The sequence below is a fragment of the Mastomys coucha genome, unplaced genomic scaffold (assembly GCF_008632895.1).
Source record: "Mastomys coucha isolate ucsf_1 unplaced genomic scaffold, UCSF_Mcou_1 pScaffold5, whole genome shotgun sequence".
NCBI classification, from domain to species: Eukaryota; Metazoa; Chordata; class Mammalia; order Rodentia; family Muridae; genus Mastomys; species Mastomys coucha.
In genome coordinates, this window is record NW_022196911.1 from 114762935 (window position 1) to 114775371 (window position 12437).

The window sequence follows — 12437 nt, forward strand, 5'->3', positions numbered from 1 at the left end:
AGCCAGGGCTACACAGAGAAACCCTGTCTTGAACCCCCCACCCTCCAAAAAAGAAGAAAAAAAAAGAAAAGGAAAATCTCAGTCCAGCGGAGCAGTGGTAGCGCACGCCTTTAGTCCCAGCACTGGGGAGGCAAAAGCAGGTGGAGGATCTCTGCATTCCAGGCTAGCCTGGGTTACAAGGGCAAGTTCCCAGGCCAGCCTGGTCCACGGAACAAGTTCCCGGGCTCCACAGAGAAAACAATAAAGAAAACCTCAGTCAAATCTGACCTCGGCCTTGACAAAGCTGGAACCAGGCAAAGCAGCTGTCCTTGACGAAGCACCGAGCCAAACAACTGCCTCCAGTCGGTCAGCTAAGAAGGAGCTGGCCCCTGACCTAAGGCACTGCCGGGTAGAGGTGGACCTCCCAGATAGGATCTCTAAGGTCACCGGGGCCTCAGGGATGTCTTGGCTAAGAGCAAGGGTACATCACCTCTCACAGGCACTTGTCTGTCCCACCCAGGCCAGGGTTTCCTGTTTTGGGAGACAGAGAAATTGGAGAGCTGGTTAGGACACCAAGTCAGGGGGATGGCTGGGGGAGGGAAGGCATTTCAAGGCAGTAGCCAATTAGATCAGGTATTCAGGACAGATGTGTGTAGACGTGAGCACAGAGAGGAGCAGCTCCTGGCTGAAGTCAGGGACTGTGGCCAACTACAGGAGCAAACAGATCAAAGGGGCAGCCCATAAACCTGCAAGCAGGATGTTCCCAAAGAGCTGCTTGACCAGTGTGAAACGCACGCGAGTGCCCACTCTCTCACCCTGAGTGGTGGCGGATGAGAGAAGCCCTGTGCAGGAGCAATGACAGGCGATCCTGAGAAGCCTGAGGCAAACACACATCACCTATGGGAACCGAATGAGGCCGTGAATGGAGTGCAGAGGACAACGGAAAGGGAAGGCAGACAGCCAGAAGCCGAAACAAGGAAGCTGCGAAGCTGCGTGTGGAGGGAAGAGTGTGACGCGCTAGGACCTGGAGCAGAGTGGAGAGTCAGACCCAGGAGGAAGGCAGGACAAGGGAGCCAGGTCCATTCTGAATGGAAGACAAAGCGGGGGCCCAAATCACCCCAGAGAGGTACATGCTCCTGTGGCTGCAGGCCACAGCGGGCTTCGAGAGAGGATGGAGAACAGGGTCCGGAGAACAGGGTTCACCCAGTCAACCGTGCCAGCTTGACAGAATCTAAGGTCACCTAGGAGCCACATCTCTGGGCAGGCCAGTGATGAAGTTTCTAGTTGGGTTTATAGAGGTGGGATGATCCACTCTGGGTGGCACCATTCCCTAGGCTGAGTGAGGACTCAGATTGCACAAAAAGAAACAAGTAGAGTGCCTGTGTTTCTCTCTGCTTCCTGAGGGGAGATGCAATGGGACCAGCTGCCTCATGTTCTTGCCACCATGATTTTCCTGTCAGGCTGGGCTGTAAGCTCAAACAGTGAGCCAGGCAAACCAACCCTTCCTTTCTTAAGTTGTTTTTGTTGGCACTTTGTCACAAGAAAATATAATGTGAGCTCTGAACTGGAAGAGACTTCTTGGCCTTCCACAGGCCTGGTCACCCCGCATCCTCCATACTCCACCCCTTTCCAGGTGCAGACACTGTCAGTTCAGGTGTCTAAGAGGCCAGTCAGACCAGGTTAGCCAGTCCCACTTCCTTAGGTCATTTTTATCTCTGCCTAGAGTTATCCCAGGAGCCCAGGCTGACCCTATGTCAGAACTCTCCCATTGCCCTCCCAGTAGAACTGGCCACACCTTTCTCCCCCGCCAGGTTCTGTGTCCTAAAAGCACTCATTCCACTCTGGAGCACTCACCTGTCTGTGAGGTCCTCTGCTGCCGGAAAGTCATCTACTTGGATTCACATTCGTACCAGGGATACCGGGGTTTGGAAAAGTGGCAATGAAAAGGTGTTCTTGGCACTGTCACCACTGTGCCCCAGCAGTGTCAGGCTGCTGACTGCTCCTGGGCAGTGTGGTTGCTGGAGGCAGGCACTGTGCGCACCTCCAGTTTATGGCCAACAGTGGCCTCATCTCACACACATTTACTTTTCTGTTCCCATCTTGTCTAGCTAAACACCCGAGAAGACTAAGCTAAAGACCAATCTCTCTGTGTCTGGTAGACCAGAAGCTTCCAGAAGCTCCTGAAGATGGGGCCACAGAGGTACCATGTCAAGATGGACAGCTGAGTGGCACTTGGAGCGAAGCCACTAAGCTGAGCCGTGAGGTCAGAGGGCAGCCTTCCTAACTGGAACCTTCCTGCTCATAGACACCCTGGGAAGGACATGTCTGACCCCAACTTTCAGGACAGATTCTCTGCTGGACCAAACCACTAAGGCTGGGATGGAAAGTGAGGGCCCAGCCAACATTTCCATGTACAACTGACAAAGTACTGTGCCAATGAAGAAACCCCAGTCCACACAAAACACACGTGTCTTCTCACCAGGCCTCCAAACTGTGGCCGGGGAAGCTGTGAGAATACTGTGGCACTCAGTCAGATGGGCCTACACTATTGAGCCACATGGTATTGTACAACATTATCCTTGGAACATAAGCTGCTGTCAAGAGCTGGGACAACTTGCAAAAGACCTGCAGAATTGGGTCAGCTGAGAGCTGGGGTCCCCACGGAAGGAAGGGTTGGGAGGAATCACTGGACCCTCATCTACTCCCTCAGTCCCTGCTGCTCCTCCCAGGCAGCTGGGAACATCATTACCATAGTCTCTGGAGTTGTGGGAGTATATACACTGTAGAGGGTTGCCAGGCGGTGGAAGTCATCACCCATGCCTGTGTGTAGCAGCCTGGGAGTCACTCATGTACTGTAGACAAACCAGTAAGTTAACTGACCCCCACAGCTGTTCTACAATCTGTCAGTGTCCTTGTTTATGTCTCTGCAGTGTCCCACAACAGTTGATGACAAGATTCTCTGCCAGTGTGTAAATCAAACTCAGATCCAAATCTTCATGCCGCCCTACTGCCATCCATGAGGTAACCTCACGACAGAGCAGCGTTGGAATAATGCCACTTCCTGTGCACGACAGAGCCCCGGTGGACACTGCTTTGTTTGCACTCTCCCCTACCACTCCCAAGGTTTACAGAACCAGTGATTGTCTTCACTCTTAAATCTACACAAATACAGTTTTGGGATAAACTTAAATAGATCTTCTTGTCCAAGATGGCTCTTACAGCCTAGGCTCAAGCAATGGCGCTGCCCATCTCGGCTGTGGATGACCACCCGAAAGCAGTGTGGAACCATCCACCTGACCTGGGGACGCAGCCTGGCCACTGCTCGGATGCACCTGACCTAGGGACGCAGCCTGGCCACCGCTGGGACACACCTGACCTAGGGACACAGCCTGGCCACTGCTGGGACGCACCTGACCTAGGGACACAGCCTGGCCACCGCTTGGATGTACCTTTTTAAAAAATGAAAGGACAAGGCAGACACAAAAAAATGCATTACTTTATTGCACCAAGATCTTGGCAATATCTGGGGACCCCTGAAGAGGAAGAGGAAGAATACAGGGTTCCTGCACACATACAGATGCAGCCACACAGGACGCTGGATGGAAACAGCCCCTAACAGGCAGGTGAGCAAGAACAGAAACACCAGGGAGGTGGCCCACTGCAAATGGGCCTAAGCCACATCTACTGCCAAGCACAAAGTTCAAACTGATTTGATTTGATCCAACAAAATGACTACTTTTAGGAAAGCTTCAGTTATTATGTCAGTACATCACCAAGAACTCATTCTGCCCATGGCCTGTTCCTAATGGCTTCTAAGGAAGAAATGGTCTTGCTTTCACTGACAGCAACACGGACAGAAGTCAGGACGGCAGAGGGGTCCCAACTGCCAAAGAGGCAGGGACTATATGTCCTTGGAGGAGACAGAGGGGATCATGACTGCCCAAGAGGCAGGGACTATACGTACGCCCCTGGAGGAGACAGAGGAGACAGATCAGTTCTGTGCTGGCAGCTCTACAACTTTCTACTAGAACGTCATAAGGAAAACAAATGCACCCGGGAAGCAGCTGCTACAGGAAGGATGGCAGAACCTCAGAAGGACAATCCCTGCCTCTGAAAGGTGCCTCCCTCCCTCCGAGACACTCCTGGACACGATACCCAGAACAGCAACCACACAAAGACCACCACATTCGGCTGGAAGACTCGCTCACCCAGCGGACCCATCCTGCAGCACTGTTCTCTCCTTTTTCTAAAGGGAAAGAAACAAACAGGAAGGAAACACCCACACAGAAACATGACCTCACCTCCGGGCCACGGAGAACACAACGCTTTTTCCCACATCTGCAGCAAGTGAGACCCTGAGCCTGCAGCTGAACAGAACACTACACATGGGAATGAGAAGGCAGCCCGCCCCTCCCAAGAGGCCCAGACTAAGGAGCCAAGCCCAGAGCAGGCTAGGGCTTGGGGAACGAAGAGATGCACCCCATGAGGAGGAGCCTTTTGGCGCCTTCCATCTCCTGGGTGCTGTCTTCCCTCACTGAGGAGTCTTGTCTGCAAACACTAAGTCCACAGGGGCAGCTTGAGAAAGACAGGGAAGGCAATCATGCCAACTTCAAAGCACTCACAAAACTGAGCAAACAAAGCCAGTGTCTGCATATCAGGGAAACATATTGCTACTGGTAGCCACAGGCCTGGTCAAAAATAAAGGCTTTATCATAAGTAGTAAAATAACGGAGAATTCGTCTCCAAAGACCACCGCCTTGACAGAGACCCACAGGTCATGGCAGATGTAGGAGCTTGCCGGTCTCCCCGCAGGGCTGGCAGCCTGAGAGGAAGAGCTTCTCCCATGCTGAGCAGCTGCAGCTTTCTAGGAGTGGCACTCTCAAGGAGATGCACTTTGGGGGTGGGGGTAGGGACAGCGCAGTCAGCGGGGCTTGCTCTTGCTGCAGCTGACAGTTAGTCATACAGAGGCCGCTCTGAGAGGACAGCCATGAGACAGCTCCAGCTTCAGAGAGCAAAGGGAGGCTCCCCAGAAAAGGCGCCACCAAATGCCACCCTTCTGAGTGAAGGGCATGCTGGGAGATGCCTCGTTGGCTCCTTGTCTGACAGCCCCAGGTCTATGAGGTCTAAGAGGCTCAGCCTTTCCTGAGGTCTCCAAGGTTACTGTCAGTGCACACCACAGGCCAGGTTTTCTCTTGTGAGCTTCAACCATCAGAGGATCATCTGTGAACAGTGGGACCAGGAGCCTCCACCATGGCAGGCTCAGTGCAGAGGAGATTGCACAAGGCCGCGCCTCAGGTCCAAGTAGACAGTTCCAAGGATGTGATGTGACAGCTCTGGACACTGTGGCACAGGCACCTGGTCTTCCTGGTGAGAAGAGAGATGTGACAATCTCATTACATCTCTGGGTCCCTTAAAAGACATAGTCAACACCTACAGATAACTAGAACACACCACAGACACAGGACATACACAAAAAACTCATGCACCAGACACACGCGACACCACAGATATATACCCCACACACAAGACAAACATCAGACCACACGTATACCAGACACATACACCAGAGACTTATACATGCTACATGCACTCCAGATGTACACATATGAGCAAACAAAGACAGATATCCATTACAGAGGTACACACCAACACACACACACCACAGACCACCTCTATACGCAGCAGACAGACACACACTCAAGCTGACCTCTAACGACTGCAGTGAGCTCAGCGGCGATAGCTGAGGCTGGCCACCTTAGCAGGATGAGTCACAGACCAAAAGTTGCGTCTACTCTGAAGTCTCTGGAAGGCGTTGAAGTTTCTCTTCTTTTCTCTCTTGAACTTTTTAATTTTCTTTTCCTAAATCAAGAATCAGTGTCACAGTTCCCAGAGAGGACACTTCTAAGCCTTGGAGGCTTACTGCATACACAGCATGTGCCTCCTGGACATAGGTACAGTTACCACGCCATGTATAGCACCCTCTGATGGCAGTCCTGCCACCCCTACTTTCCTGCCCAGCGTACCCCAGTACACAACTGGCTTGGCCTCAACTGCTCTGTGCATGGCTGCACAACAAGCTGTTCAAAGCACAAGCTGAGCCACGGCTGCCTGCTGCCCCAGCCCATGGTCACAACCCCGCACTATACCTTCCCTCGATCAAACTCTTCATCCCAGTCATCAACCACGGTCTGGGTCTGGGCCAACCTGCTGTCTTTGATGGCGTCCTGACTGACAGCTGAAGGCTCGCCGTCCCAGGTCAAAACTGTACAAGACACATTCTGTCAGTGTCCCTGGGTCCCAGTCACCTGCAGACTGTCCTCAGGACCCACTTTCTACCAGGGCCCATCTATTCTAACCACTCTAGGTTTCTGACTGTCTCTTAACAGAAGAAAATGAAGGGAGGTCATATGACCTATGGTGTGACCGCATGGTGGACTCCAACTGCAATCTCCTCTCTGTAACCTGTGTGCTCCCACTTTAGAGAAAGGCTCTTTTGTTCACATTCCAAGTCTGCCCTGTAAACCATGGCCACAGTCGAGGGTGCCAACACTACTGCTGGAGGGGCTTCGTCATCCTGCCCTTGGCACCGGACACTCTGCTCAGCTGGCCTGGGCCTCTACTCCCCATGTTGTCCTGCTCTTGGGCCTTTTGGATCTGAATAGAATCTGCCTTTGTGCCACCGCTGGGGCCAGGTTAAAACAACTGAGTCTTTAAACCCAGAGTGCAGTTGCCACATCTCACAGCACCCCAGCACCCCACCCCTACCCTGACAACCTTGAGGAGCCAGTCTCTAGGAAGCGCCACCCAGCCGCAGACCGCACCTTTTTTCCCATAAGCCTTATCGGATGAGTCCTGAAGCAACTCCTGGACCACATCGGGTTCTCCATCTCTGTTCCAGGTAACGAGAGGTGCTTGTCCCAGCCCTGAAATCATAGGACACAGTAGAATCAAGTGACTGAAAAAACAACCACACGCTTGGTCGTGGCACTGCAGAATCTGGTGCCAGTAGATGCTCACTCCCTAGTGATAATCTTACCCAAGCCCATTCCTGACAAAAGGAAATGGCAAAAAGCCAGAACAGAGATGCCCCCACCCCCACCCCAGAACAGAGATGCCCCCCACCCCCACCCCAGAACAGAGATGCCCCACCCCCAGCCTCGGGCTAACACAAAAGCTTGATGCAGCTGGGACCTTTTGCTCTCTCTGCCTTCCAGACTGTAAGCCATCAGCAGCTTTTCTCTGCCATGTACCACTGAGAGGAGCCGCAGCCCAGGCCCAGAATGCAGGGTGCATACTAGACAGACTAGCTCTGCCTGCTTCCTTCCCTCCTGAGCTCTGGGATTATACACTTTGGCCACTATGCCCAGACACGTCTTTTCTCTAAAATGACTGATTGTCTACTGGTGGAAACCCATGGCCAGTGCTCCTAGTTGCCCACAATGGGGAATGGTAAGCTGCCACCTCTGCAGCTATCAGTAGGATCCTTACCCAGGCAGTTACTAGGAGGGTGGCTATTCACACTCGACCCAGGGACTGGGGTGACACTGGGCCTTGGGCTCCTCTGGCCTTCTGGATGCTCGCTCTCTTCTTCCTGCTGTGGCTCAGGCTTTCTTTTCCGTCTTTTCTTCTTCTTCTTATGAGACTCTGTCCTGGCCTCAGGCTCACTGTGGTCTGCAGGGGAACAGCTGGGGAAAGCCAGAGGAGGGAGCAGATCAGCCCTCCAGAAACACTGCGGGCAGAGCAGCTCCTTCAGCGGCAGCTCCGCCTCAAGAGTGTGTGAGAGAACTCGGCTAATAATAAAGGCACTTGGCACCAAGCCTGCTCACCTCAGGTTAGCCACTTCTTCTATGGTGAGCAAGTATGCTCACATGTGTACATGTGTGTGCATGCAAACACACACACACATACACCACACACACATATACACCACACACACACACACACACACACACACACACACACACACACACACAGAGCAACAAATGAAACAAAAGAAAAAAAAAGGCAAGCACTTAGAACAAAACCACAGTGGGGCTGGAGACATGGCTCCATGGTGCAGCGCACTGGCTGCTCTTCCCGAGGACTCAGGTTCAGTTTCCAGCATGGACACAGCTGCGCCCAACTACCTAGACCTCCAGTTCCAGAGGATCTGACACCCTCACACCAGTGTACATAAGACAGACAGACAGCCAACCAACCAACGCTCTACCCTAGCATCCCCCAGGGAGAACTGCCTGCAGTGCTGTGTGGTGGCTGTGTTGTATGAGGGTTGTTGTCCACAGGGACACACTTAGGCATGATGTTAGAGACACCATGTGGTTCTCTTGCTCTATCCAGAGCAGGTACACTGTGCACACAGGATGCTACTGCAACCCTGCCAAACCACACAGCCTGGCCTGGGGCCACCCGACCCTGGACCACCCTCTTCCACCTGTGTGGGGAACTGACACTCACTAGTGCCCAGGCTGGCACTATATTGTTAACCCACACCACTAGGGAAGGCCTCAGGCACATCCCAGCAACGCCCTTACCTATGCTGAGTCAGGCCCTGGGACAGGGTGGCTTCTTGGCTGAGCCCTTCTGATCTTTTCCTCTTCCTCTTTTTCCTGCTGCTCACATGGTAATTGTCCAGGATGTGACTCACGTGGTGGCCATTTACCTGGGGCTGCGTACCCTCTTCCTTCTGGCCCCTGGGACTCCAAGACTGGTCCTGACACTGGCCTTCCAGCGGGGGAGCTGTGGCAGCCTCAGCCTCCAGGCACTTCTTTTTCTTCCTGCAGGCTGCTGCAGGTGCTCCCCTGAGGCACTGTGGGAGGACCGTGTCTACACCCAGACTCTGGGGATCTCCATTAGGGGTCTTTTTCCTCTTTTTGGAGGGTCTGTGTAGGGCCTCGCTGGCCTCTGGCAGTTGGTATGAGTGGGACGTGAAGTGTCCATTGACCTGAGGCAGGGGTGTCCAGGCAGAAGAGCAGCAGCTCTGTGGCTCCGATGTCCCTAAGGGCTTGGGACTACTACTGGACAGAGATGCAGAGTGGGGGTGGGAGGATGGTCGGGGAGCAGGGGCGGCAGCCCTGTAGACAGTGGACAGACAGTCACTCAGAGGATCTGCCCGCACGCCACTCCCCGCCACTCCCCGCCTCACCCCTCCCACCCCCTTTACACCTTAGAGTTTGGTGCGGATATGGGATTTGAGACAAGGATTATATAGCCCTGGCTGTCCCAAAACTGGCTCTGTAGACCAGGCTGGCCTTGAACTCAGAGAGATCTGCCTCTTGCCTCCAGAGTGCTGGGATTAAAGGTGAGCTCCAGCATGCCAGACTCATCCTAGAATTTTAAAAGGTTACTTTGTCTCTGTAATTCTTAGACACAAACACACAAATTCCATCAAAGTTAATAAAAGCAACACATCTTGGTTTCTTGTTTCAAAGCATTTTTTTTAAAGTAGTGCTGAAAAAGAAACCAAAAACTTGGGCCATGCCAAGTAAGCACTGGGGCAGCTCCAGCCCGGGTCAGAGGATGAGAAACCCTAGCTTTTCACACCTGTCGTTCTAGCACTAGGAGGTATAGGTAAGACAGTTAAGCACTCATGTCTAGCCTTTACTACTAAATGAGTTGAAGTCTGACCCACGGGACAGCTTGTCTTAAAAGAGACAATAAGAGCCGGGAGGTGGTGGGGTGCACCTTTAGTCCCAGCACTTGGGGGGGCAGAGGCAGGCGGATTTCTGAGTTCGAGGCCAGCCTGGTCTACAGAGTGAGTTCCAGGACAGCCAGGGCTACACAGAGAAACCCTGTCTTGAAATGCCACCCACCCCACTCCCCCCCAAAAAATCCAGACAATAAGATAAAACCCTTCTCTAAGGTGAGTGAAGCTCAGCATAACAATGAGTATGGTAGCACCCGCTTGCAGTCCCAGATCTAGGGAATGAGGAGAGGATCAGAAGGGCAAGGCTAACCTCCAACACACAGCAAACACGAGTCCAACCTGGGCTACAGAGATAGCGGGAGGGGGGCAACCTGACTTAAGCTTCAATCTCAGTGTTTGGGAGGAAGAGCCTGGTGGAGCTCTGTGAGTTCCAGGCCAGCCAGGGCGAGAGTTGAGACACTGTCTCAAAAGCGAAACCAAAAGCCCTCTCTTTAAAACAAGGAAACAGTAAGAACAACAACAAAAGATGAAAAGCAAAACAAAGCAATCAAAGCCTAACAGATTTCCACCTCAAATGTGTTAAGCGGGGGAAATGTCACTAAGAAAAACCAAGCTGAAACAAAGCCCAGCGCCCTGTGAGATTTACCCTTTAGTCCCCAGAGGCTGTAGCTGTTCCCTCAGGGGCTGAACTCCCCCAGAACAGCAGAACAAGCCAAGCATCAGACATAGGGATGCTCCTCGGAACTTGGGGGTGCAGAGTGGAACCCCAATTTCACAGAGGCAGATACTGTAGGAGGGCTAAGGCAGAGGCGAGCACACGAGGCACACCTGTGTGGTCACCTCAGGTTTGGTGAATTCCTGGAGCCTGTTCTTCCACCATGCAGACCAGAGATGACTCAAGTGCAGCCTGCTCTAGCATCACTAAGTGTCTGCCAGAGCTTAACAACTGCTTACACTAGCCGGGGTAGTGGCACACACCTTTAATCCCAGGACTCCAGTGAGGACGGGACTCTCTGAGTTAAAGAGGACAGCCTGGTCTACTCACCCAGTTAGTTCTAGGACAACCGCCAGGCCTGTTATACAGAAAAGGCCTGTGTGCACCCCGCCACCCAACACACACACAAAATCCCAGCAGAGAAACACATTTACTTTGGCCTAGAAAGATGGCTCAGCAGTTAAGAGCAGTTGCTGCTCTTGCTGAAAATCCAGGTTCAGTCTGCAGTAGCCATCCTGTAGTTCACATCCACCCATCTCTCCAGCTCCCTCTTGTGACTTCTGTGGGCACTGGCACACACATGGTGCACAGAATACATGCAGGTAAAATATTCATACACACAGATCTAAACCATAACTAAAACAGACTAGCTGTACCAAGTGTGGTGGTGCATGGCTTTAATCTCCACACTCAGGAGGCAGGTGGAGGATCTCCAAGCCTGAGGCCACCCTGATCTATGTGTTAAGATGGTCTCAAACGAATAAAACCTGACAAAAAAATGAACAACTCCCCCTAACACTTGGGGACCTTAACACTTAAGGGTACCCCACAAATATTACGTTAGAGATGGGATGCATGAATGTTCATGGTGGAAGTAGGGGCAGCCATGGATGTCACGCCACAACATTCTGGGACAAGCTGATCCACAGTGTTGCAAAGCCTCACTTGTGCCCTGTGAACCCAGGTGACTAAGGGCCAGAGTCCTCACACTCTGCCACTCAGCACTCCTAAGGGATACAGGCACCATGGAGCCCAGCGCTTACTGGGGCAGATCATCCGTGGATGAAATTAAAGGCAATTCTATAGCACTCAAGAGCCCAGTCCCCCTTCTCCAGGCCTGGCATGCATCCAGAAGCCAAGAGAGGAGAGATGCTGCTGACAAGAAAGATGTCCCTGCAGGGTCACAGGGGGTCTGAGTGCCTGAGGGGCTAAAAGCCAGGACAGTGCTCCAGGTTACAATGTTCCCAGGGCAGGCAGGCAAAAATGTAAGACTGAAGCCTAGCATGAAGCCTAGCATGAAGACCAGCATGAAGCCTAGCATGAAGACCAGCATGAAGCCTAGCATGAAGCCTAGCATGAAGCCTAGAATGAAGCCTAGCATGAAGAAGCCTAGCATGAAGAAGCCTAGCATGAAGCCTAGCATGAAGCCTAGCATGAAAAAGACTAGCATGAAGAAGACTAGCATGAAGCCTAGCATGAAGCCTAGCATGAAGCCTAGCATGAAGACCAGCATCTGCCTCTACTGCGGATGCTCTTTTTCCAGACAGGAATGGACAGGAGAGGCCTCCGTCCTTGATGAGCCATGGCTCCTCACCAGCCAGGTACACAGAACCACAGGAGGGAAGGAGTCGCACCCAAGGCTTGTCCCCAAGCTCACCTGGTCTTACTGACAGGCCCAGTGGAGGCAACGACGGGGTAGGTGGCTTTCATGGGGGAGGTGAGGTCGCAGAATGCTGAGGGGGAAGGTGAACCGATGTCATTGCCGGTCGCCCTCCACAGGGTGCTGGCCTGTAGTTATTGACATAAATAAAAACTTGGTGGTCTAAAAAAAGGTGTCCGTGAGTGAAGAGGGAAAATAAAATTGAAAATAAAATAAAATGAGCCCAAAAAGATGAATGAAGGGACAGAAGAAAAAAAAAGGGTGGGGAGGGTTGGTGGAGAGAGGGGGACAGCAGAAGAAGAACCAGAGAGTGTTGTTGGTTAGAAATAAAAAGGAAGAGGGAAGAACACTTCAACAAGCATCCCAGCACACGCTCACTCCACACTCATCCCAGCACATGCCCACTCCACACTCATCCCAGCACATGCCCACTCCACACT

General features: G+C 52.5%; 1 protein-coding gene across 2 annotated transcripts in view; it reads right to left on the reverse strand.

Annotated features, from left to right (window-relative positions):
- Positions 1–3456: 3456 nt before the first annotated feature.
- Positions 3457–12437, reverse strand: part of Usp36 (ubiquitin specific peptidase 36) — a 33793-nt gene continuing 24812 nt past the window's right edge. For both annotated transcript variants that reach the window (XM_031352538.1, XM_031352539.1), the window contains 7 exons: positions 11995–12125; positions 8511–9050; positions 7468–7664; positions 6801–6902; positions 6126–6241; positions 5687–5838; positions 3457–5343 (listed from right to left, as the gene is read on the reverse strand). In XM_031352538.1, coding sequence (XP_031208398.1) covers positions 5707–5838; positions 6126–6241; positions 6801–6902; positions 7468–7664; positions 8511–9050; positions 11995–12125 — 1218 coding nt within the window. In that variant the 3' untranslated portion in view covers positions 3457–5343; positions 5687–5706. The remainder of the gene's footprint in view (positions 5344–5686; positions 5839–6125; positions 6242–6800; positions 6903–7467; positions 7665–8510; positions 9051–11994; positions 12126–12437) is intronic.